The following is a 27,122-nucleotide window of genomic DNA, read 5'->3' on the forward strand; positions in this document are numbered from 1 at the left end:
GCTAATCAAATCTTAAAATTACAGTCCATCTGCACTTGTACCAAGGCAAAGGTCACATAGTTTATATATGAATACAACAACCTCCTGCATGGGTAAATATAAGATCAGATGGTATCGTAAAAAAAAAGGAAACACGTATTCTTAGTCCCAGTAACTATAAACTAGAGCTCACTACAGTTTTCTGCTTAGGGACCACAGCAACAAAAGCAATGTGACACGGTGCAGAAGTATTTTGTACTTTCTTCTCAGCAGTTTCAACACTAGGACTTTAAAACTGTAGGAAGGTAGGTCAGGTTTCTCTGGGATACCTATTTTTTGCTAAACAATTAATTCATAGAATTATTTTAATTTCTTATAATAAGCATCAGCCCTCCTGAGTACAGGTCTTCATTCTTCACTGACTGCTATTAAATGTTTTTGTGGTGACATCAGCCTCCTCTAAGTGAATACTCAGCTATTCCTTTACTTGGGATCCTGCCCTACTCTCCTTGCCAGAGACACTTGCTAGAAGTGTTGAAGCCACCAGTCCTCTTCTAAATACAGTTTGGCAGCCAGCCAGACAATTTCAAAATATACTATATTTTTCTCACCTGCTGTGCTTTCTGGCACCTCCTGCTTATCTTGCACAAGCTGCATGATATCTGACACCACAACCTGATGGTTTGTATCTTCTTCTTTCTCTTCATTAGGCTGGCTGGCTGTTGCAAAACAATTGCAGCTTCCAGTTTCTTTGCACAGGATCAGGGTCCGATACCAGTAGTCAGACATGAAAATTCTGTAAGCTGATTTCTAAATTTAAAAACAAACAGAAAATCATTTTCTGCAAAATGGAAGGAAAACACCTAGCTACTTGAAAGAAAATGCTCAAATAATGTTAAGACTGACAGTAATATATATCTTCATTTTATTTGAAAAAAAAATATGCTGTCTACACAACAGCCATCCATGGTATAGTATGCAAAGTAAAAACTCCAAGAGTCCCCTGTAATTCCTTAAAATGCTGATATCATACATCAGGAAGTTAATGAAAAAAACCCCAAAAAACAATATACAAATATCAAATCACATATGATTTTAATAACAACTGCAAAAAGGCAAAAAATATCATTATCACTCCATATTTTCAGCAGAACAAGTCATTATTTGTCTTAAAAGCACCTTCCAAACCTCAGTTTTAACTAGGTGAAAGAAAACCCCAGAACACCGACTGTCAAAAAGTGAAATAATATAAGAATAAAATAATAATAAATAAAAAAGAACAAGATACTATTATTCCCTTATATGAGGAGTTGAAATTACAGTTCAAAAATTTCATAAACAGATCAAATGCATGAAGCCTTGACACTTGAAACATGGGAGGAAGAGAAGATTTGGTTTCTGACACAGCACCCAGATCCTTTGGGTCTACCCTCTTCCTGAGCAGAAGGAAGAGGCAACAGTTCCCTTAGCCTAGAAAGAGCTGATTAGTAGGATTATTACATGTGCCTAAAAGTAAGAGAGCAAGCATGTTCTTAAACACCTGCAGGCTTCTCAGTTTATGTCAGAGAACTACAGGGGGTTTTGTTTGTTTTTTTTAACATAAACAAAAATCACCTTCTTGAAATTATAACTAAATCATTGCTAACTGTAAATGATTTCTTCTACATGAAGAAACAGCTTGATCTTTCCTTATACTTAGGAGTTGCTAAAAGGTATTTGGGTACTTTGCAAAGTAGAATCATTGAATAGTTTGGGTTGGAAGAGTCCATTTAGAAGTCACCTAGTCCAATGCTCCTGCAATGAGTAGGGACATCTTCAATTCAATCAGGTTGCTTAGAGCCCATCCAACCTGACTGTGAATGTTTCCAGGGATGGGGCATCCACCACCTCTATGGGTAACCTGTTTGTGTCTCACCACCCCATTTTAAAAAAACCTTTCTTATATTTAATCTAAAATCAACTCTCCTTCAGCTTAAAAACATTACCTCTTTCTATCCCTTCATGCCCTTGTAAAAAGTCCCAGTCCAAATTTCCTGTAGGCTCCCTTCAGGTACTGGAAGGTGCTGTAAGGTCTCCCTGGAGCCTTTTCTCCTACAGGCTGAAAAATCTCAACTCTCTCAGCCTGTTTTCACAAGAAAAGTGCTCCAGCCCTCTGATCATCTTCATGGCCCTCCTATGGACTCACTCCAAAATGTCTACATCCTCCTTATGTTGGGCTCCACAGAGCTGGATGCAGCACTCCAGGTGGAGTCTCACCAGAGTGGAGTAGAGGGGCAGAACCACCTCCCTCGACCTGCTGGCCACACTGCTTTTGATGCAATCCAGGATATGTTTGGCTTTCTGAGCTGTGAGCACACACTGCCAGGTCATGACAGCTTTTCATCCACCAGCACCCCCGAGTCCTTCTCAGCAGGGCTGCTCATGATCCATTCATCCCCCAACCTGTATACATACTGGGGGTTGTCCCAGCCCAGGTGCAGCACCTTGCACTTCACCTTCTTAAAACTGCATGAGATTCCCATGGGGCCACTTCTCGAGCTTGTCCAGATCCATCTGGATGGCATCCTGTCTTTCAGGTGGGACAACTGCACCACTCAGCTTGGTGTCATCTGCGAATCTGCTGAGGGTGCACTCGATCCCTTTGTTTGTGTCATTAATGAAGATATGAAATAACACTTGTCCCAGTACAGACCCCTCAGGCACACCACTTGTCATTGATGTCGATCAGGACTCTGACCTGATTGATCACTATTCTCCCAATTCCTCATCTACCAAATAGTCCACCCACCAAATCCATCTCTCTCCAATTTAGAGAGAAGGAAGTTGTGGGGGACTGTGTCAAAGACTTTACAGATCCAGATTAATGACATCTGTACCATTCCCTTGTCCACTGATGTATTTACTCCATTGTAGAAGGCCCCTAGGTTGGTCAGGCAGGACTTGCCCTTGGTAAAGTCGTGCTGGCTGTCCCAAATCACCTCCCTGTCCTCCTTGTGCCTTAGCATTGCTTCTAGGAGGATCCGTTCCACGGTCTTTCCAGGCATAGAGGTGAGGCTGACAGGTTGGTAGTTCCCAGTGTCCTCCTTTTTAGCCTTTTTGAAGATAGGTACAATGTTTCATCTTTTCCTGTCACCTGGGACTTCACCTGACTGCCATGACTTCAAATATCATGGAAAGTGGCTTGGGAACAACATCAGCCAATTCCCTCAGGACTCTGGGATGCATCTCATCAGGTCCCATACATTCAGATTCCTCAGGTGGTCACAAACCTGATCTTCTCCTACAGTGGGAAGGACTTTGCTCCCCTGGTCCCCATCTTGCAGTCAGTCCATCTACTCAAGAGGTGTGGGAAGAGAGGTTGCCAGTGAGTACTGAACACCTCAGCCTTCCCCTCATCCATTGTTACCAGTTTGCCACCCGTGCTTGTCAGCAGGGGTACGCTTTCTTGGACTTTCCTTTTTTGACTGACATACCCGCAGAAGCCCTTCTTGTTATTCATTGCATCCCTTGCCTTCAGCTTTGCCTTGGTCTTCCTCAGCCCCTCACTACACAACCAGACTGCATTCCTGTTCTCTTCCCAGGATACCCGTCCTTGCTTCCACTGTACTAGCAAGGTGTCATTTCTTTAGGAATTTACACCACATCCAGAGCTGGGTTTGTTCCCACTCTCCTCCAGAAGGTATGTGGGGAATAAAAATAATGTCCCAAACCTCCAAGCACAAGGGACCTCACATGCTTTTCCAAGGCCATCTGGAAAACACCAGGCCCAAGCAGGGGAGATGTGCATCTCCCTGGGCAAAATTCATGCTTTATGGATAAGGAAGAGATGCACAATCTCTGTCCTGCAAACATCTAAATCCAAGCGTTTCTAGTGTATCTCTGTTTCTAGCTGCTGATTAACTTGAGTAAAAGCATCACTCCAGAGTATGGATATTAGCAATGATAAAAGTCAGGATTCTCTATATTACATTTAAAGGTGTCAGTTTTATAGACTTGAACAAAGTAAAGTCCATTTAAAAAGCCTTCTTAATATAAAAGGGTTATCTGTTTCAAAAGAGACAGGCAAAAAAAGACACCCACATTATTTAGCCCCAGATCTCCCAAGAGTCCCCCATAAAGAGTAACGTACTCTCTCTAGCACTTACTACACTACTTCAACAGAAAAGATTTCCAGATAAAACACTCTTCAAGTATTACAGCAAGGTGCATCTTCTTTAGCCAATATACTGCCAATTTCCTCAGTTCTCCCTTTACCTATTTCCAGAGTTCTAGGTTTTGCAGAGTTTGTCAGAGGATGGTAATGCACTTAAAAGCAAATCTCTCAACTCTTTTTCTAGCTGCTGGACCTGACAGGTTCAGTGCACACATTCTCCTTGGCACACAGACAGCAGCAAATACTTACAGCTTTACTAATGCATATACTGCTTGTAAATAATGTATGTAGCAAATAGTTCACAGGTTTAAGCTGCATCTGCCTCTGCAACTGTCTGGCATGCCACATGCAACGACACACACAGGCGTGCACACACAGGTTCCTAAGCAGCACTGAGGTTCTAACCAAGAAAGCATGCCATAGCAATTCAACTTTTTTGGGTTTTAGTTCTGTGGAAGCAGGGGGAATTCTTTCAATTACCCTTACACCTGAGACATTAAAAAGATTTTACTTCTTGAAGCCAGTTGGTAAAGTTTAAGGTTCTCTAGCCCAAAACTTCTTTTTACTGCAAGAATTGGGGCAGAGATGGGGAAGTCTCCTCTAAAAGAGACAAGAATCCCAGATGCTACCAGCAGTTTTTCCCCTTGATCCTGTGCAAGGTGAACTGAAAAGCAGCTGGATCTATGCTTCAGGAGTCAGCAAATTACTCTAGGAATAAGTTTTTAATTTATTGCTTTTCCTTAAGGAATGGAAACTCCTGAAGATTAGCAGAAATAATTATATCCAAACATGCAGTTAAAGACACAGATTTAATTTATGACCTTAATCCTTATCTAGTTTTCTGATCCACTCATCATCTTGACTTTAAGAGCAGTAATGTGAACTTAGTTTTTAAGCCAACACAGTAGGGACTCAGAGGGCAAACAAACTGGGGAAAAAAGTACAAGAGGGCTGAAACATAACCACTGTTTTTCACACTTTCAAGAAGAGAGGCAGCTTGCACAGACATTCACAAAATTACTTGACCAAGATTGCCTATAAAAAGGAAAACATAAAAAAAGAGGGGACCCAAACAACCCAAACTTACTCTTTTAAGAGCTGATGTAAAATGTTCCAAATGGTCAAAGCATCCCTGATGGATATATCTCCACTTAGATCACTGCAAGGATACTGCAGACACAAGTTGCTTTTCTTATTATTCCAAAACATCCAAAGATAAACTAATGCCCTCAATCAGCATGAAAACACTAGAGTGATGTATCAAGAAAGCTCAAGAATGAAATCTCCCTTTGAAATTTACAGGTCTAAACAAATGCTCCTGAACCTCAGTTTTGCATGCTAAAACCAATACTGCTTGAGAATTTGGGGGTTTCTGTTTGTTTTAAACAAGATTGCAGACATCAAAGTCAGTGAAATACCCAAGGAAAAGCAAGGGCAGAATCTGGATCCATTTGTCAGGACATAAAGGCACAGGTAGACTTCACTGCCACCAGGACCTCTATCCATGGGCCCAAGAGCTACACCTAAGCTTAGCCCAAGGCCTTTAGTCTGTTCTTCAGCTACACCATTGGCATGCCTGTCTACAACCCTGTTACATGGGCAGGCCTACATCACATCCCTGCCTTGAGTCCTGGCTCTGGATCCATTCACTCCTGACTGGACTCCCTGGAGGGACCAGGTTTGTTGCTCGCCAGGTCAGGGATAGGTGGCAGAGCCTGTTACCAGCATCCAGGTCGGTGCAAAGCACACAGGAGCGTGTAGGACTTGGCAGGAACCACTGTACAGACCAGGCACAGTTACATTACAGCTTTGGCTGTGCTCTAAGTTAGGAAGGAGGGGAAGTCTCTAAGAACACAGCAGGTACAACACGTCACTGTGAATTCAAGTCTTCATATAAAAGTTGTGTTCTCCTTCTGTAGTGCCAGTTATCTCCACAGGGTACATTGGGTAGGGGTCACCATACCCCCCATTTACTGCAAATAGTTGCCTGCTCTTCTGATATCAATTAGGTATGCTGTGTGCTTTGTCTGCAAGTTCTGGCAGCACGTTAGGTGGATGACACCTTAGCTTTGAAACTGTAATTACATACAGGACCCATAATGCATTAATACGCAATATAAAGACTATATAATAATATTCTTAATATCCATGACTTACTTCTTAACTCCACATTACTCCTTAATTAAGGTACAAATGCTTTCTGAACCATTGCTTATGAAATTCAGACAAAAGAGCAGGTTTTGAAACTTCTGTTTCAATCACTTTGCACACACACTTCACTGAATTTGCTTCCCCCTTTAATTCAAGAATAACATTGCAAAGGCAGTAGTTAATAATTATCTTCAAATATAACCAGATTATGTAAAGCACACAGCTGTCTCAGAAACTTAAATCTATACTCTGCAGCCATGGCAGTTAAACTCAACTACTTGGGTCCCCATCACCCTGAATCCATTCACTATTCCCCTGGTTATTTAGGCAGGGCATTATTTCTCAGGTGTAACACAAGCATTTAAATATATCTCACTTTGAAGAACATTTGTCTGATATTTTCAGATTGCCCTGTGAATTACCTCACTCAGCATTTAAATCACTGCAGCATTTTATCATGCTTTCATCATTGCTCCATTTAAGTCACTGGGAAATAAAATATATTTGTGTGGGGAAAACTGGTCAACATTTAGCACTTACTAAGATTTCACACCCTTATTTTCCATATACACAATGACACTTTATTCCAATGCTCTTAAAGAAAAACTGCTTAATATCTGGCCTGAACAGGCAGGCTTAAACTCAGTAATTCACCAGGCTCAGTACACCCACATCAGCAGAGACAGTGGAGTTCCACCTGCTGAAGTAAGAGCTCATCCATCTATCCTACAGGTCTCTGCAGGAGAATTGGACTGAATATCTGTACAGGACTAATGAACGTTTCTTTATTTTAGAATGCATTAAAATACACTGAACGGTATTTAAACCTGTCAGTATTGCTCTGATTAGAATCCTTTAGTGCATGTGTCTGGTCTGCAGCATTCTTTCCAAATTTTATGCTTTGCAATACTGGCCAGTCATTCTTCCCATTGCCCAATACAAGGGGAAAGTGCAAAATATGTAAGACACACATTACAGCCTATATTTCTCCCATCCAAAGTCAGACATGAAACCGAGAGGTCTAAGTTAAGAACCTACTTGACCCACATGACTTCAGCATTCGCTGGTGTAAAAGAGATGTGCTTCCTGAGGGCTCATCAGTCCCTCTCATTGACTCCAGAGAGAGTCCAAGGCAATCGTGGATGAACCAGAGTTTGTATCATGAAAAGTCCCACTTTTGTATACATTACTGACAGAGTGCCACAAAATGTGAGTCATGTAACAAAAACCAATAAAGCATTTCAGGATTTTAGTAGAGCCCATTAAACTACTCAAGTTCTGCCTATGGAGATATTTTATTTCTACTCTTGCCCCTCCCCCAGTCCTTTCACATTTTGTTCAGAAAGATTAAGACAAAAAATCATCAGCAACAAAGCCCCATTCTCATCTCTCTCTATGGGAACGTAGAATACCCTTTTATGTTTTAAGTCAAAATCAATTTAAAGACTAAATATTTTCTCATTTGGAGCTTTACTGTGATCAACATTTAAACTTGAGTACTAAGCAGTCCTTCAAGATAAATGGTCTCATTTTTTATTTAAAAGCCTTTCACAAAATATTAGAAATCATCAACAGATTTATGTGGAAAATACTAATTTCAAAGAAATTGTATGACTATTTAGCAAGAGATAAACTGAGGCCTTTTCAAAGGGAAAAAAAAAATCAAATGTGTTTCATAAGAGAAGTGCTTTCTTACCTATTCAACTTTTTGTCTTAGAGGTAGCCACTTCTTTTTTGAGGAACACTTTCAAGTTTAAATGAAGTCCTCAGCTGTCTTCCTTCCTCCTTTGGGGCAGGCAGACAGGAGAAGTTTATCTTTTGTTACTTAACTCAGAACTGGGCCTTATATTTTAAGACCTTTAACAAAACGAATAAGAAGGTAAACATACATCACAGAGCTTAGCTGAGTTCCCAAGACTTGAGCAACCTTCCTGCCTGCCTGCCTACAACCACTCTGCACATGGGTGAAGGAATAATTTCAAAGTTGTCAGCCAGATTCTCCCTCCCTTTTCAGAGCTACAGGCCCAGTGCCCACCAACCTGCCCACAGACTGTTGGAGCAGAGCCTGAGGGCAAGGGAACAGCTTCTTGCAGGAATGAAATGAGGTATGGGCAAAGCCAGAAGTTACTCTTCCTGCCCCATCAGCCGCAAGCATCTTCACCAGAGCTGCATTCGAAATCCTTCGGAAACCTGGACCTTATAAGTTATTTTCCCTTTGGATCCACCACAGGAAAAAACAGAGGCCTTCAACTTGAACACAGCATTGGATTTGAAAAGTGGCTTGCTGTCCATTCTGTACAAACTTCATGTCTAATGCTGAGTGCAAGATCTTCCCTATTTTCAGTGAATATAGCCAAAGAAAGTCAGAGTCTGAGGAGAGTTGATGTAAATGTGGGGAAAAGCACCATATTATAGAATTCTAGTTGCCTGGAGATCATTATTAGCAAAAGCGTAATTTTCTTAGTCTTCAGAACTCCCACCAAACCACCTACGTTCCTTTTCAAATTAGGTATCTAAACTTCTCCTCCCGCCCCCTCATACTGCCCCCACACAAAGTCTTCTTTCCCACTCATTTCTCCATCCATCCATGAGAAACCAAACAATCCCACTGGCCCGAACATGGTGTCCTCTAAAGTGGCATGGAGAGCAGCTTACACCTCTCTAGAACTGTTCAGTCTATATCTGTTTCCACTCAGATTTCACACATTTCAGGGATTTTCCCCTAGACCCCAGAGAATGACAAGCTAGGTTTCATTTTTAGAGTAAGCCTGAAACACGATAGGAGCTGATAGTGCTATGCAGCAGTCTGTGGAGAATGAGGTGGTTTTGTACTTGACCCCTTATTTCAAGGGGCTGATAAATCTCCCCTTATTCAAGTTGTTCTCATGATAAATCCAAACTCCCATCTCACCGATGTGTTATACTGGATGCACAAAGCTGTGATGAACACAAGACGCTGCCCACCAGTACGAAGACACTACACAAATACCATTTGCTTAACTCAAAGGTACCCATGGCCAAGCATGCAAATTCCAACTCCTAGACTAATTCAACTGAAAAAGGAAAAATATATGCTACTTTCTAAAGGTCGGTGAGTACATGGATGTTCTGTTTTAATTTATTTATCATGAGAACAAGCATCATAATATTAGCAGTTTCTCCTGAAGGTAGAACTTGGAATGCCTAAGACCTTTCTCTGCAGAAAGCTTCAAGGACAGCGCCTTTGTTCAGTAACCGTAAAACAGGAGTACGTGCTTTGCTCAGCTTAGAGGACACAGGTCTCCAAGAGATCACTTGGGTCACTTCATCCCACTGACTTGCTGACAAACATATAATAAGGTGTCCAGTTTCAAAGGGCTCACAGACCATCTACTCCACATGTCCCTTCTCTTCCTCCTCCCTCCTAACCCCAGTTTGTGGCAGATCAAAAGCATTTTGTAATATCCCATAAAAAACCCTCAAGACCTGTAGCTTCAGCATTCAGCCTTTTACCCTCACGCACATGGGGGAAAAAAGGCATGGCTGAGGTTTCCTAAGGCTAAAGAAACCTTTCCTAACTGCCTATCTACAGAGATGGAGAGCACTGCTGCCAATGTATCCTGTGCCTGCAGAATTTGTTGCACAGAAGTGCAAGGTAAAGGAGATACTTCAGGAAAGAAGAGACAAGTTCTCCTCCCATCTGTCTGGGATTTAATTTCTTGTTAAGTAACCATGTGACTATTTCCTAACGAAGTTGTTATAGATTTACCCAACAGAGTAATTTTGTTAGAAACAGCAACTGACAACAACTTTCATCTTGAAAGGAGAATTGCATTCAAAATTTCAAGTTTTAAGACAATTACACCTGGTAGCTATTTTGAAGCTCCAGCAAAGCCTCAACAGTGCACACAGATGGCTGCCTTCAAGACTGATTTTACAGTTGTATTTGTTATTAAAAAAAAAAGGCCTTTCCATGCAATTTCTGTAATTACTTTTGTATAGTCCAGTCACAAATCAGTGAGGCATATCAGTTCTGGAAGCCATCTGAAACACAAAAATCACAAAGTTCAACAGAAAAAAAATCATATGGATGCAATCCTGACCTCCCTCCAGAAGGGATAAGAATGGATAAGAGGGTTGTGTGGTAGCAGCCAGGCCCTAAATGAGAAATAACATGCAACATCAAGTACAAAAACAATGCTCAATTCTCTACCTACCACTGTGCCTTTATTAGGCATGTGCTTTAGCACCTCCTTGAATTAGTGTCCAGATCAATTTTTTTCCCTTCCCCCTCCTACTAAAATGACAACATGTTAGAATACTGTTCTTTATTTTTCAACATGCTAACCCAACTTGCACAGCATAAGTACATTAATAAACATAGACCCTGTTACTGAGCATTAATTTGACTGTTCCACTCCCCAAGCCGGAAAAGCCGTATGAGTACTAACAAACTCCAAAAAGCACTTGAAAACTGTCATAAAAAGGCAACCTACAGGAGATCTTTTAGAAAATAAATCTGGTTTCTTTTTATTTGCTTTCTCACCTTTTATTATTCACATTCTCAGTCATTCTGCAATCACTAAATCAGACTGGTTTAAAAAATTAAATAAAAGGTTTTCAAGAACAAATAGGCAGTAGGCATTGCCAAGGCTATTGAAGTTTAAAATTTCTTTTCAAGGGTTTCGGCTATAAATATCTTTAAACAAACCTTTATTTCTGGTTTTTACATTACAAACACTTAAATCTCCTTCCTTTTGTAGATAAAAAAGGAACAGAAGTAAAAAAAACCCAAACCACCAAACAAAAAACAAAACAAACAAAAACCCCAAAACAAAACGATCAAATCTACAGACAACACTGCTGGCAAATTTAATAGTCCAGTCCCAGTAGCCCCAGTGAAATGCAAAAGGTAAATAAACACTACCAGCGGCAGAAACATCCTATTTTACAGTCTGTGTGATTAACCATTGCAGGTAACACCAGCCAACACCACCTCTTCACACCAGGGGACCGCTTTGTTTCACTAATTCGGGGATGCTGTCGAGTTTGCTTCCACAGTCCCAGCTGCAGAAGCCCTGCTCGCACCATCGCAGCGCAGGGCAGGCTCGGCGGGGCAGCCCCGGCCGCCCCCACACCCCCGGGAGCAGAGGGCATCCCGTGGCGACCGCCCCGTTTGATAATTATCCGCTCGTTCTCAGGCAGGTTACCGTACTTGCCTTTGTTTGCCTTCCTCCCCCAGCCTGGATCTACCGCCACCGAAACCGAGGGGGACTAAATAAAGAGGAAGGAAGAGAAACACGGACAAGCCCCCGCCGAGGAGCCCCGGTGAGCGGCGGTGCAGCCGCCCCGACACGCCCGCCCGTGACCCAGCGCGGCCCGTCCTGCCCGGGGCCCCCCCGCCTCTGCCCGGGGTCGGGGCGCTCCCCGGGGCCGAGCGGAGCCGGGCGGGCGGTGCGGGGCTGCCCGCGGGCCATGCGGCGACCCCACTCACCTCGGCGCCCTGCCCGGAGGACCAGGTGACCGCTGCCGCCGGCGCTCAGCAGCTCGCCCAGGCGAGTGGGGCAGCACCTCCCCCCCCGGGCCGGCGGGATGGGAGGGAACGGGATGGGATGCAGCGGAGGGGAGGTGTCGCGGGGCCCCGCCCGCGGGCAGGGGGGCGGTGGCGAGGGGCTGCCTTTTGTCAGGGCTCCGATCCTCGCCACAGCACCGGCATCCCTCGCCCCGTGCGTGCTCCCGGGGCAGGCGGCCAGAGGCCCTTTGTGTGGCGGGGCGAGGCAGCGGAGCAAAGCTGAGCGCTCCTCCCCGCCCCGGCCGCGCCGGCCGCGCTTCCCTCGAGCACCTGGAGCGGCCGGGAGGCACCGCTGCCTCCTCGCAGCCGCTCACAAAGGGCAGGTGCTCACCAGGTAGGGATTGTTGGAGTTAAGGGCTTCGCATGCCTTTTCAGGGAAAAGTGGTTATTTCCAGGAAAGCCGTTGCTACCTGTAGGAGTATCGCATCATCTTTTGTGGCACTGTGGCAATTAGGGACAGGGTTTAGTGGCAGTGCTGGGTTAACGGTTGGACTCGGTGATCTTGGAGGTCTTTTCCAACCTAAACAATTCCATGATCCTGTTATAGCAGAAAGGTACACCCTGTGCCAGGGTTTTGCAGCCTTAGTTCTGCCATTTCCTGGTGTTTCGGTGCTAGGCTCACAGCGTTCTGTCTTGCTTTTATTGGAATGTGTGTATGAAGGTAACAGCGTTTTTTGTGTTTACATCTTGATCAGACAATTGCACAGCTGGAAGTAGGTTAGTTTTCCCATCAGAAAAAAGAAAAAAAGGCAGCAAACCAGCCAACAACAGGTGTTTGCTTTTTCATTCCGGTATCCCCAAACAGTAAAAACTTTGCCTGTAAGCAAAACAGTGTGCAGCGTGTGCTTTCATGTGCTGCATGTATAAACACGTGGAAAACAGGTGCTGTAGAGAAGACGTGCTTCACGGGAAGCATCCAAGGTGTGTGCCTAACTGACCACATGGGCTTTCCCAATCCCTTCTCCTCTCAGGTGGACAGAAGTCTTTCATGCTACGCTACACCTGTGCTTGCAACAGTGATGGTTTACGTTCATGGTAACTGAACTGCAGGTTTCAGAAATGAAATTTTTTAGGAAGTGTGTTCCAGGACTGAGGACAAAGAGGGGTTACCACATATTTCTTGCACTATCTTTCTTTAGCAAGAGGCTTCTCATTTTTAGAAATACATCAGATGACAAAGATATGCTGTGTGCACTTGTCTTCTTAATAGCCTGAAATGCTCTTTCTTAAAGCCCAGTGACCCAGGGTAGTGTTAGGAAATGGCTTACAGAAACAAGTTTCAGTATCTAGCAGCTTCTTATGGCAGCTTAACCCAAAATGGGGTCAAACTGAACCTGAGGTAGGTAAGTAATCAAGTCACCTTAGCAGCACCCATGCTCTGTTCTCACATGCTCCACTGTGTCATGGGAAAGAGTGAGCCTGCAACACGGCACTGCAAAACTCTGCAGAGAGAAAGTGCAGATTCAGATAGATCACTGTTTTTTCATTTCTTTTTTTTTTTCAGTACCTCACAAGAACATTTCAGTGTTGGCTGAAAAGATCTGGTTGGCTGTCCAGGGAAAAGGGCCAATTAATGATGACATGAAAGAGCAGAGAAGATGCCTTAATTTCGAGATACTGTCAAAAATAGCTTTGAAAGAAGTCTCTGAAGCACAAGGGAGGGAGCAGTCAAACATACAATTTAGATTTCAGTTCTGTTTTGTGTTGCAGGCATTTTTTGATCTCTATCCCTACAGCTACACCTACAGAAGTAAATCAAATGGGGCTGGGGTTCAGGATTAAACCACAGCACTGGTCAGCTTCTGTACTGTCTCCAGGGCGGTGGTGTCGCCAGTGTGATTCTGTCTAGCAAACCAGCAGTCCCTGAGGCAGCTCCCAGCACAGCTCATGGGTCAGTGTGGGCCAGGGGCCATTCCCAGCAGACTGTCTGCATGCAGCTGACCTATTTTGGGAGATAAGATTGTGTGTATGCAAGGCCATGTGGTGCCAGTTGGTTCCTGTACCAAAGGACAGTTTCTGACCTGCTTTATTGGCTAGTAGAAAGATGAGGGGTTTGACTTTTGTGATCCCTGCTGTGTTCTGTGTCAAACCAGAACCTTAGGCACTGGATTTCAGCAGGGAAGCAGTTAAGTTTCAAGCAAATGTCAAGAACAGAGTTCTAAAGAAATTATTAAAGAAAGTAAGTAAGTAAGTCACTAGAGCAAATGTGCTTCAGCACATTACAGCAGCTGAAGTTAAACATGGATTAGAATGAGACTGAATTATTTTAAGATATCTGAGTAGTAGGGTGGGATTCCTTGGAATTGTAAACCAATGAAGGTATTCTGGCTCTGGAAAAAATTGTGCCATGGAGCACCTCCTTCACAGGCATGTACTTAGTATTTTTGGTGCCCTGTCAGTGTGAAAATTCTATAAATAAATATGGCGGTAGTTTTTATTGAATTTGTGTTTTGGGGTTTTTTTTACTTTTCAGCTCAAACAAAAGCTGGGATGAGAAAGCCCAGAAAGATCAAACAAGTGCTGAGGTGCTGGACATGCTCAATTATTGCACAGATGTTGAAGACTATGAAGGGATAAACTCTGCAAGGTGTTTGAGGCTCGCTGGCACAGCAGTATTTTGGGAGTCAGATTGGGAAGGCAGACGACCATCCTTCCAGTGAAGGAAGGGCCTTTAGTTCAGGAGTTAACTTCTTCTGATCCTATGCCCGGTGTCCTTTGCAAAATTTGTCCAGAAAAACACTGTAGAATGCATGTTTATATTAAATTTCATGAAGAGGTGTACAAAGGTAGGAAAAATAGGGAACCATTTTTGTGTGCTCTGGTGTAATTGTATGTGCATGTACAGACGAGAGCGCGCATTCAGGCCAGAGCAGAACTAACTACGGCACTATGGGAAGAGATTACCTTAGTATGAGCTGTATCTGTTTCTGCCAGTTATGAAGTCTGGAGGGGCTACAAAATAACAACAGGTTGGCTTTCAGGGGGAAATTACATGAATTGTGTCTATCAAAAATCTGAGACCTTTTTTTATTTTAACTGGTCTAAGCCACATCTTGTACAAAATCTTATCTGTAAAATCATAGTAATGTACTGAGAAAAAAATACACAGAAAATTAAGACTCAAAGATTTATCAGTGGCAAATATAATGGAAATGGGAAATGGAAGAGCCCAGACTTTTGTGAATCCCATTAGTAGGCTGCACGATTCCATGTTTTTACAAGAAGTAAGCAAAATATTTTACCATAAAATCTAGCCTGTCTTATTACACTGTGAACATTAACTAACATGACTCATAGACTCAGGGGATGCTATGCAATCATACTCTGCTTTCTGATGGTGTAAAGTATCTCCAGAGATTTCTCCTCCTCTAATATGAAATATTTACCTTAGTACAAATCCTAAGAACTCACTAAAAATAACCATTCTCTCCATAAATAATAGAAAGACTCTTGATTTCAGGGTTATTCTAAGGCTGAAAAATCAAGCTGAATGTGCTAGAAATACCAGCAGAGGCCATAGTAGTCCTTTTAGCCTGTAGTAAGTTAGATTTTATCCAAAGGGTGCTGCAGAAGATTCAGCTTGTTAGGGTTGGATCATCCTTTTGTGTCCACCAGGATTCTTGATAAAACACAGGGCAGCTGCCATAACAAATGGGAAAGAAACTGGCTTGGGCAGGAATCAAGTGGATAAGACACTCAAATATGTGCAGTGAATAGGAAGAAAGCTCATTAGCTACAAGGAAAAAGAGATGTGCACACCAACTGCTCTTTGATGACCTTTCCGAACTAATTTTGATCAAAAAACAGTGTACAGACTTGGGATTTGAAAAACAGATGGTTGAATGGGAGACTTCTTAAAGCATTGTCACCACTTCTGTGAAGAGACACGGGACTCTGGAGATGAAGTCATTCATTGTAAACCTTCTACCATTTATTGCCGTGATTCTCTGAACTAGTGACTGGAACAACCATGAAGATACACTTTAGTCTTGTAAGAGGAATGAATAAACCAGGATGAAAGTTATCTCTAGGGAATTAGCTTATAAAGGGGAATCCTTCGGTGGGACCTTCCTATTGGGAGGTTCTAGGAAACCTGCAGCAAGGGGAGCAAGGACTAAGGGAAACTGTAGCTAAGTGTGGAAAAAGCCTCTTTATTTACATAGCGTTAAAAAGGCACGTTGAAAAGCTCTAAACTCTTCTGAAATCCAGAAAGTTCTTTTCTATGCTCTTCCGTTCTAATTGAACCAACACTGAGGAAAGCACTAGCAGCACAAAGCAGGCAGAGTTCACGCAGCTGATGTGTGCCTTAGCTATCCCACGTAGCAGAGCTTGCAGAAAGGGCCTGGAACAGCAATACAATCTCAAATGTGCCTGTCACAAGACAGAAGGTGTTTTCCTGCAGGTATGGGAAAATCTATAGGGAAAGCATCTCCCCATATTTTGATTTAGCAAATATGTGAGATTTCTAGCAAATTTGTGCTGGAGGTGTCCATGGAAAAATCTGTCCTGTTGTTTACCTGGGTGATTGGCACAGAATCAGACTCTTCCACCACTTCCGGTGCCCGTAAAGCATATCTGACATGTGGAGCATATGATCCTCTTTCCTCTCCTCCCTTCCTTCCTTTCAGGGTAATAAGTGAGGGCAGGCCTCTCATTAGCAGTCTGTTCGAGGTTTGGGGAGGACTCGGAGGTCTTCCTGTAATCCCAAGTGTAGAGTATATCTAAAGGGAAGGAGGAAGATTCACTGCTACAGACCTGGGATTCTGAAGATGCCTAGGTCCTACAAAATTCCACAGCTTCAGGCTGCAAGGTCCAGACCTTGTCAGCTAAATAAGATTAGTCCTAATCTGTGTATTGGGGACATGGCCACAGGGAATAAAATCATGTGGGAGGACGAAGCTCTAAGTCCATCCTGCTAATGGCTTGTGCGAGAGCCCCAAATTCTATCTTCGGTATTCATGTTTCAAATTTTGAGTCTTTGTTGCCATAGTGACAGAAGTCACTGAGAATATTTTGGGTTTTTTTCTTTGTCATGGATGCAAAACATCACTTGCCATGTATGTTTTCTGTCCCTTCTAGTTGCCTTTTTTTTTAGGCAAGAACTTCCCCAAGAGTTTTTTTGAAAAAATGAATTAATTAATGGAGTTCATTGTGCTTATGTTCAGAGCCATTAGGCAGTAAATACAAACATACACAAACAAATACATACTAAAGGACTTGGGCTGAATGTCATGATTAAAAGTATGTTGTAAGTACTATTTGTTTTTATTCTCAGTGACCATCCAACAGCTGTGCATTGAACACAAACAGCTCTAAGTGCCTGAACCTGAACCTCACACTTGGCATCTTGGATCATATTTTGAGATTGAGTTGTTCCAATACACAGCTCCCACTTAATTCTGCTTATGCAGAGAAGAGGCAGAAAGGGAGAGGAGAGTGGAAAAGTTTGTGGGACTAGATACATGGTGTGCTTTGATCTGCAGTACATGAGGAGGGGAGTTCAGTCATAGGAGCTGCTGTCTTGTTCTGTGGGAAGCACAAACTAGATCACTGTTTTGGGCTGCGCACCATGAAACAGCTGAAATGTAACAATGAAGATTCATAGTAAAGGAAGGAAATGGTTTGAGACTGAACAAAACCCATGGACTTTCTTTAAAAATATTACTAGAGCATGTTAGTTTTGAATACATCTGGTGTGGTGGAGAGAATAAATGGATTTGCTAGCCTATTAGAAGAGTGGTGTAACATGGCAGTAAGATGAAATGTCTGTGAACAGTAATATAAAAGGTGAGGTGCAGGCAAATGTACAAAATGGACATTCATCAGAATGAATGATTGACATTCATCAGAATGAATGACCTCTCACAGGTCAATCCATGTGAGAGGATGCCTGAACTCTACTGTGGATCAGTGAAATTTATTTTTATGCCACTCTAATTAACTTTCCTAACTCCTAAGCTGACATATTTTAATATAACATCTGTAATGTCCACATATAGATAGATAAGAAGACAAATCAGTGATGGGAGTATTGTGGGATCTGTAGTGCCTGGCAGCAGAAGCCTGACTTCTTTGCAAAACATACTGTCTTGGCTCAATATCTGGATATAAAATTAATTATACCAGGATTGGTAAGTGTGCATCTCTGTGAAACATAACGGGAATGTAAATCTTCATAAACTGAAACAGTTAAAAAGTTAATAGTGTGGTTGGATATTAACCTTATGGAAAACACAAGTACCTTCTAGAAACCAATTATTTGCTGTTCTATAATAGCCACAGCTCTCAAACAATGAGTAAGGGTGGAGACTTCGCAAATGAGAAGATTAGTTGCCAGTGAAATTAAGATTTTATCTCAACTTTCTGTATTTCAATGTTCATACGCATTTGGAAATAAAGTGTTGACAGATGGTTCTCATGAACTACATCTGAAAATATAAAATGCCAAAGCTGAGTGCGTGAATATTATTCAGATAGGATATCATAGAAAGATTCATGGGCTGAGGATAATATCATATTTCCCAAAGTTAATTGAAGGATATAATCATGATTGACGCAGAACCAGATCAGTATGAGGGAAATGTATCTTTCAGATACGGGTAAGAATTTCCTTGATGGCAGTGATAGTAGAATTTAAATAGCCCTTCCCTTTCTATGCTAGATTCAAATGTTTGGGTATGGATGAAAATGGACCTTTTCTCTTGTCTAACAAATACTATCACTCTTAAATAAATTCTCCCTGGAGACCCTCAAACACGAGTGGTCAGGTAATGTGTCACTCGACAAAATTATAGGATACAGGTAGTTTGCAATAAATTAGGTGGGTTAAAAATTCCTTTTTTTTCCCCCCAATACCTTCAAATCACAAATTTTTATAAGGAAACAAAAAAAATATCAAAAAGTCCTCTGAGACTGTGTAGCCTTTTATAACAACTAGCAGAAATGAACTCACTAGGGAGAAGGTTAATTTCCAAAATGTGCACAATTTTAGTAAAAAAAAAGGATAGATGAGCTTACTTTGAGTGTTAATTTGCTTAGAAAGACACCTGGGAAAAGCAACAGGAGGAAGGCAATAGAAAGGTTATCTCCCACGTGAGATAGGGTGGGGGGCATCGTTTGTTGTGTTTATGTGCAGGTGTTCAAGTATTTTTTGTATAGAAGCAACCAAGGCAGTAACTGTTGTGGTGGTGACCACATTGCTTCCAATCTGCTGGTTGGTCTGCTGAATGCTCCTCTGAGAGAGCATGAAAAAGAGAGATTGCTCTTGTTAACATGTGTGGGACTATGTTGGCTCAAATGTAAAAGAAATGTTTTTTTTCCTTTCAGAATTAAGCTTGGTGTGCTAAAATAGAATTCTGGGGTAAAGGGAGGTACTACAGCATGTCAGGTACTATATAAGAGGCAAGAAAGGGGAAATGTAAACATATATATCCCATTTCCTAACTATAGGGAGAACAAGACTTGAGCAGGCATTAAAATTTGAAACCATGGTCAAACTCTGAACAATTCAAGAGAGCTGGTTTCCAAATCATCTGCTGCGGGCCGTATCCAAGAGGACAGAGAGAAGCCTGACTCATGTTCCAATACAATCTACAGTGGAAGAATCTTCAGCTTTTTTCCATCTGGACCAGTACCTTTCAGCACAATGATGCACAAACATTGCTTTTGTGCTAAACTAATACATAATTTGGACTAAGAAGAGTCACTTAAAAGCCAAGTAAATCTCAAATGTTATGAGCTCTATCACTGCATCAATGTTAAATGGTCTTGTGCCTGAAATGCCTCAGGAGGAGAGATATTTTTTCTTGGCTATAATTTTATCAGAATAAAATTATACACAGTATCTCTTCATAGCTGGGAATAAGCAATTAAATCTCAACCTAATTAATACTGACAACTTTCTCTAGCTATGCAGTTATATTCATCCTAGAAGCAAGCTATTCAGGACCTCCTAGAAGAATGCTCTTCTAGGCTGGCTACTTGGTTGGAATTATTTTCTGAAATTAAAGTCAGTGTATACCACCTGATGATCTTGATCCTTAGACCAGGATTTGTTTTCCTTCTTTTCTAAAACTCAGTGTTTATAAGATTGTAAGATCCAGCTTTCAAGTCTGGTTAACATTTCACCGTGAAGTATCTTTACAAAAGGTGTTTGAAATCTTGAGGTAAGTTGTTGATGTGCTTTTTAAAATCGGTGTCGTCATTAGGAAGAAGCAGCACATCAGCTTCTCCCAAATTAAATAAGGAGACTGGATGTTAACATTTCTCCCTGATACAATGCAAACAGCCTCTGAACCTAGCAGAACACTGCATCATATGTATTTTTAAAAGTGTAATGCACCATGAGATTTCTTAACCAAAATGAATAATGGAAAACAACAACAAGCCTTTTAGTGGTTTAAAATTGAATACTACTCCTATTTGTCTCCTTTAAATGCAAAATAAACACTTAAATTGTCACCATTATTCATTTACTGCAGACTTGCCATTTAAAAAAAGAATAGATCACACAGTGTAATTTTCTGTTAAAAACAGATCTAAACCTAGATGGGGACATTAGGCATCTGATAAACTGATCCGTATAATGAAATGAGTTCATGGCTTTCTTTGATATTATCCCTGTCTTATCACTTCACAGTGTAAATGAAGCCTTTGAAAAGGTGTGGGTTTTCATTTGAATGAAATTAAAATTAATAGACCTGTAAGTATTTGCAATGGAAACACACAACAACAAAGCTTTAATAGAATGGTCAAATACTGTTTTTAAATTCCTGTAGAGTATCACCTGAGGAAATCGAAGTACTCAGAAAACAAAACCAAGGAACTTCAGTCTGTCTCCAACCTATCTCACTTCATATCAAAATAACCTTCAGGAAAGATTTTATACATCAGTTTTGCATTTATAGCAGAAAAAAGTGTAGCCTCACTGTAAAATATAAGAAACAGTTTTCAATTAATTCTATAATGTACGTTTTACTAAAAAGAGCATAACTTAAGAGCTAATGGAAAACACACGGTATTGGATTTAGAATACTGTTCAGAACTTAAATTACTTTCTATCCTTTTTTTGTTTAAATAAGTAAATGTATTTTTGTATGCAAAATAAAAATTTAAGTACTTATGAGGTAATTTGTCCTTCTTGCTACCGCATTCCTCTAGAAATCAATACATGATCACATTATTTTTTTCAAAACCAGTTTCAATGTGATGTTCCTATCTAATTACAGTTCATGCATTTTTTCTTCTTTGCATGAATACAGGGAAAAACATCTTCCATAAAATACATTTCCTCCTAGTACCTTCTCCAGAAGCTCATTCAGTAGAAACAAAATGTGTGTAATGGTTTTGAAACTACAGCGAGTCCCAAAATACTCTATCACCAAATGAAAGAAAATTATGGTCTTTCTGTGCACTCAGCCTCTTCTGTAAGAATCCATGAACATTGCTACCAACTCAGATAGCAAAGCACATTGTTTTTTAATTTAGTAAAGTTTCTGTAAATTGACAACATTGCAAAAGAAAAGAAATAGCTCTGGATACCTTGCACAGCAGAACTGTAAGGAAATACAGATCTTCTTGTGTAGCTTATGAGTTTACTTTGGAAAGAATCTTAGCACTTACCCAATCTGTGCAGGAGGAACAAAGCTTTCCTGGACTGGTACCAATTTCTACTAGCTTTGCAACAAATCCCCCACACAGCTCATATTCCAGCCTTCTCTGAATTTCATTTTGTTAGCTTGCTTTTTTAGCTGACTACATACACTCTGAAAATCACAGAATCAGAGAATTGTTAGGGTTGCAAGGGACCTCTGCAGATCATCTGGTCCAACCCCCCTGCCAAGGCAGGGTCACCTAGACCAGGTGACATAGAAACTCATCAAGGTGGGTTTGGAATGTTTTCAAAGAGAGAGACTCCACAATATCCCAGGGCAGCCAGTTCCAGTGCTCTGCCACCCTCAGAGTAAGAAGATCTTCCTCATATTGAGGTGAAACTTCTTGGGTTTTAAGTTTGTGGACATTGTCCCTTGTCCTGTCACTGGGCACCACTGAAAAGAGTCTGGCACCCAACTTTGAGATATTTATATGCATTAATAAGGTCCCCTCTCAGTCTTCTTTTCTCCAGACTAAACTGGCCAAGCTCCCACAGTCTCTCCTCATAAAAGAGATGCTCCAGACCCTCTATCATCTTTGTGGCCTCTGCTGGACCCTCTCCAGTATGAGGAGAAATGAGGGTGACTATAAGCATATTCAATAACAGAATCAAACACTCATTTCGTTTTCTGTTATCTACTTACATTTTATTACAGACTAATATGAAACCATCTCATATTCATACTAGAATTATTGTAATTATTTGTGAGCAAACTTAAACCAGTCTTGGATGTTTATATTTATTGCAAGCAGATTCATGTCTCCTGCTTATATATTCTACATAAGGATCCAAACTGTGACTGAATATAACAAGTTATATTTGGTTGTCTACAGAAATAAAAGTTAAAAATAGCACTGAAAAGAAACTTTACAGTAATGTATTCACACACTGACTCTTCGAATAAAATAAATCAAGTAGTATAGAATAATCTAAACATTAGATTTGAAGGCTGATTTATTTTCAAATAAACGCACCTATAATTGTACAATTAAAAATAAGTGTCAGTATTTGGTGCTGATGGCTACAGACATCTTTAATGTTTAATGCACAGATAACTACCCCCAGCCCCCATACAGCAACTTCCGCAGATTCTACTTTACATTAAATCATGAAAGGACATCTAAAATGCAAAGAATATGTCCAAGACAACACAAGTTGAAATCCTGTGAGTCTTTGTAAGGTAAAAAATTAAAGCTATATAAACTGATTTTTGATTATTCTGCAAAGTAGAATCACATACGTTTTCACTTCTGTAATACTTTCACAAATTTCCATTAAAGCTTTTTTAGCAGAGACAGTAGCATGAGCACAATGACCCCACTGGTTTCCAAAAGAAAAGTAGTGCAGTTCCTCAATTAAACAATTTTTTCCTTTTATTTTTGCAAGCCAGTTGGGTAAAGACAAACAGGCTAATGCAAGCAAGAAAGTAAACTGTAAGCTTTTACATTAAGTGGCTGAACAAACAATTATTGTACATGGTAAAATGAAAAAGATCTTTTGCCACATGCCACTGCAGGTATATATGAACTTCAGTGGCTGAAAAGCTCGAATACTTTCTAAGTCTTCACATACATTTGGTTAGCGCTTACCAGTTTCAAGACATTTATAGAAGCAGTTATGGAGACATTATGCTGTTAAAGCTGCAACAATTTAAACAAGGCAAGTTAGAAAGTTATATAGATTTTTAGACTTTTCCTCTTTAATTCTTTTTTTCTTGATACATAAAAATTTGTCTCCTTTCAGTGTCCCATCCATAATAAACACTATAATGCATTTTGTTCTAACTTCTACTTTTTCATCTTTGTATCATCTGATCCATTTACAGTGAAACTCCAAGTTTACACCTGCTGTAGTGGACTAAGTTTGAATGGCAATAGTAACAGGAACTGAAGCAGAAACACATCAAGTGAAGCTGAGTTGATGTTTTATGTTTTTTTCCATTAAATGGTCTATTTTAACAAACAGCACCAACCTTTAAAGGGAAAAGTATTGCTAAATCAAAGCATTCTTTCTCCTCCAAAAAATGTCATCTTTAACTAAAATTTCTTAAGCACGTATATTGGTGTTTAAGCCTGAACAATGTTGTCAATAATTTCGAAGCTCAGGGCTACATGAAGTTTGCAATGAACTGCTTTGTTACTAGGCATAACAGGAATGCAGCATTTCAAAAACATCAAGCAAAAATATCCTTACTTAAGGCTAAAAGATAGAACTCACAAAGTAAAAAAGCAGGAGGCTTTATAGAGTAAAAAAGCTCACTATAATAGAATAGCACTGCAAGTACAGTGCTCTAATCACAGCTACCACAAATCTCAACAAAACATCAATAATTTGGATGAAACTGTCAGAGCAACAAACTTTTACTTCTAATTTGACATTCATTAGAATTTTAACATTCAGCCACAACTCCACTCTAGGCTAAATTTAAGTGGCCAAAACTCATAGGTATAAAAAAAGCCTTCAAAACATATACTTAAAAAAAATAGAAATGGTGTGTTAACAAATGTATGCGTAAAACAGATTTATAAATAGCTACAGTATGAAAAATATTTCAGTGCAAAGGCAATTTTAAGATTTCTAAAAAATACATTACAAATAATTTGTTAACTACACACAAGAAATTTGTCACTGCTACTGGTATAAAATTTATACCCATATTAACTTTTTAAAAATATATACACCAGTGTTTTATGTAGGGGACGGTTCTAACTGACCAACATTCAAGTCTGCAATGGCAAGTATATGTACACACACCCACACATGTGTATGTATTTCAAAATGCTACTGCTATAAGGACATTCTTTGAAACTTAAAAGTGCTATATGCTATATGATACAAAACATTTGTCTGTGGTGCTCACCATTAGACTTTGTAAAATTCTGTTATCTTTGGTATACTGAAGATTTCACAAATCACTTGACAATCTCTGCTTGACCCAGGGCATTTTAATAATAATTCCCTGTTTGTTTAATGCGAAAATCACTTGGAATACTGTGAGGAAAATTTCCTAGTAAGTTGGTTTTTCTTTTATTAAAAATTAAATTGGGAAGTAAACTTATTTTGTCTGGGTTTTTTTGTTCAAACACAAAAAGGGAAAACATTTTTCTCTGCCACCCTAGTCCATTTTAAAGACAACTAAAAATGTCTTGGCCAGGTCTTCCAATAAAGGCTGCAGGTCTGATTCCAAATATTTTGTTTTCACACTGAAATAAATTTTTAGCTCATGTCCTCACAGAGGTATTGAATGAGGATGGTTATTAACCAGTTCTAACCATCAGGCTGAAACTGACTGAAATCTGCTTACTCCTTCAGATATTTCTGCACCCCGAAATAAAACACTGGACTAAATAAACAAGACAAGGACACTGCTAATAGTTGAATTAGTACAAGGTAAAATAAACGTAGCAGAGAAAACAGAAGTGCAAGTTGGCTGTCATTCTTAAAGTAATTAAAACAGAATCCTTGCAGTCAAACTGGTTTCTATATCCCAACTACCATTCAACTGTTAGTCAACAGCCGTGTGCCACCTTGTGGTTTGTTTGCAAAAGCTAACAGCTGTGTTCTTTGTAATACATCTACCAAGCCATTTAGCCAGTATTTAACCATACAAACACACAAAAAAATCAAAATTAAGAGGATGAATCCAGATAGTAAAAGATGCTCATTTGGAAAAACAACTTTTCTTCTTTTAAGGAAAAAAACCCAACAAACTGTGTCAAAAAAAAACAACTTAATACTTTCTGCTATGTATATTTTACAATTACAGGGAGAGGAAGTGGGAACACCAGGTAATCTGCATCTTTGACAAATTCAAAGACCTTTTAGGCAAAATGCTTACATTCAGTTTTTAAGTAGATACCAACACTGATGATATTTACCAATTGAACAGCCAACTTGACTTCATATAGTGTGTGCATACTCTACACAAGGATTGTCTTGCCTATATTTCTACAGAGGAAAACTAACTGAAAACCAAACATAGCCCTGATTTGGCCACTTACAAGAAAGTGAACATTAGAGAGTGTTTCTTGAAAGCAGATTTGCACAGAGGAAACACCAGTTTGTTCTACAGAAAGAGCAAAGAAAGAAAAAGGACAGAGGAAAATCAGAAACAGCACTTGTTAAATACGCTTTAAGAGACTTTCATTCGAGATAACTGAGGTCATTGCTTCTGGCTGAAAATAAAAACTGTTGATCTCAAAATGTAGGTCACTGACTGAAACTATGCACTTCAAGTAACAAAGAAAATTACTAAAGGTAACAGAAGCCGTAAATGCACGGAAGTCTTGACACAGGATGAAGACAATTTTCAGTGCTACCAGTCTCACAGTACCAGACTGTGCAGATTGTTCATTGCTCCAGTAGTTCAAAACATAAAAAGAGGCCTATTGGCCTGGAAGGGTTCATACTTCTAGCTCTTGATCCTGTTTGTCTGAACACTACCTCAGACAGCAGAAGCCACGTATAATTTAATATATTTCTGTGACTTGTTTGTTTCTGAAAAAAGAAATAAACAAAAATACAGTTTTTAAAGGCTTGACTTGGTGTTCTGTCATATAGACGTTTCCAAACCTGACCCACTGTAGTGGTAGCCTGCACGGGAATGGCAATGCTTATTGGAATAGCCAAAGACAGATGGAAGTACTGAATAATCAACGCCTCTCCAGTGCGTAAACATCATTTTTTTAGAATGAGAATTAGACCTTCTTGCTGGGGAATTGCTGCAGTCACTGCTCCTGTATCTTGGGCTTTTCAGACAGGCAAGGGGTGTGAATTCTGAGATGTGCTCCCGACAGTGCCTCGATGCATTCTGTTAAAGGGACAAAAAGAAACAAATGCACAGTAAATAGACAATCTTGGAACCAAAAGTATATAACTGTGTTCTTTCATAGGGACATTGTGCCCTTGGTACAATAATGACTTTCACTAGAACACCACTGGCTATTTGTTTCATGTGAAAGTATAACCTCTCGTGTTGTTTTGCCATCGACCACTTTTAACATCATCAGTTTTATATTCGGACCTACAGAACCAGGCATAATTTTTCACTTAACCTCTAAACCTGATAATGGGCTCTTTGGAGAAGAGATGAAGACACAGAGGACTGCTTTCATATCAAAGTGTTTTAAATGAAGTTTATATTTCATTTTGCAATCTCTCCTGGTACATCTTTTTATCTCTGAACTTCTTTAGTCAGGACTTTTTATGAGGAATTTTAAGACAGAACAGATTCAAGTACTTTGCCTATACTTCCAAAGAGAGGGAATTCTTTACAGTCAGTTTGTGCTAACAGACTAAAGTTCCAGAGGTTTAATGCACTTGCTTTGTACTTCTAAGCAGTATTGAATTTTATAATTGCTTAGGTTACACATAGCATCTATACAGGCAATTTATACTACACAGTCTAATTGTCCATTAAAATTTATCTGTATCACATAGTCACTCCACATCTGGCAGAATTGCCACTTCCCCTCAGGAAATGCTCAAGACTACAGTAACACCATGGCTGCATGACAAGAGCCTGGAACATGTGTACGAGCAGAAAGAAAATTAGCACAGCCCTTTGCCCAATGAGTTGATAAAATTCTTCTCACTAAATGCACATAAAATTTCCAGGTATAGAGGTTATGTGATGG

At 40.3% G+C, this 27,122-nt stretch overlaps 2 protein-coding genes across 10 annotated transcripts in view; both read right to left on the minus strand.

The window, feature by feature from the left end:
- Positions 1-768, minus strand: part of MCF2L (MCF.2 cell line derived transforming sequence like) — a 151,089-nt gene extending 150,321 nt beyond the window's left edge. For all 4 annotated transcript variants that reach the window (XM_027743473.2, XM_027743470.2, XM_027743467.2 and 1 more), the window contains exon 1: positions 591-768. In XM_027743473.2, the coding sequence (XP_027599274.2) occupies positions 591-768 (178 nt within the window). The remainder of the gene's footprint in view (positions 1-590) is intronic.
- Positions 769-22,105: 21,337 nt separating this feature from the next.
- The window catches only part of ATP11A (ATPase phospholipid transporting 11A), a 109,625-nt gene continuing 104,608 nt past the window's right edge, over positions 22,106-27,122 (minus strand). For 3 of the 6 annotated variants that reach the window (XM_039384628.1, XM_027743463.2, XM_039384625.1), the window contains one exon: positions 26,210-26,296. Coding sequence is in view for 2 of the 6 variants with exons in the window: in XM_039384612.1 (XP_039240546.1) it covers positions 26,039-26,296 (258 nt within the window). In the remaining 4 variants the exon portion in view is untranslated. Of the gene's footprint in view, positions 26,297-27,122 lie in introns of all 6 variants that reach the window. The other 3 variants (XM_039384612.1, XM_027743459.2, XM_039384622.1) reach the window with 2 other exon arrangements.

Source organism: Pipra filicauda, unplaced genomic scaffold, assembly GCF_003945595.2.
Source record: "Pipra filicauda isolate LSUMZ 115617 unplaced genomic scaffold, ASM394559v2 scaffold115_size4368891_pilon, whole genome shotgun sequence".
Lineage (NCBI taxonomy): Eukaryota > Metazoa > Chordata > Aves > Passeriformes > Pipridae > Pipra > Pipra filicauda.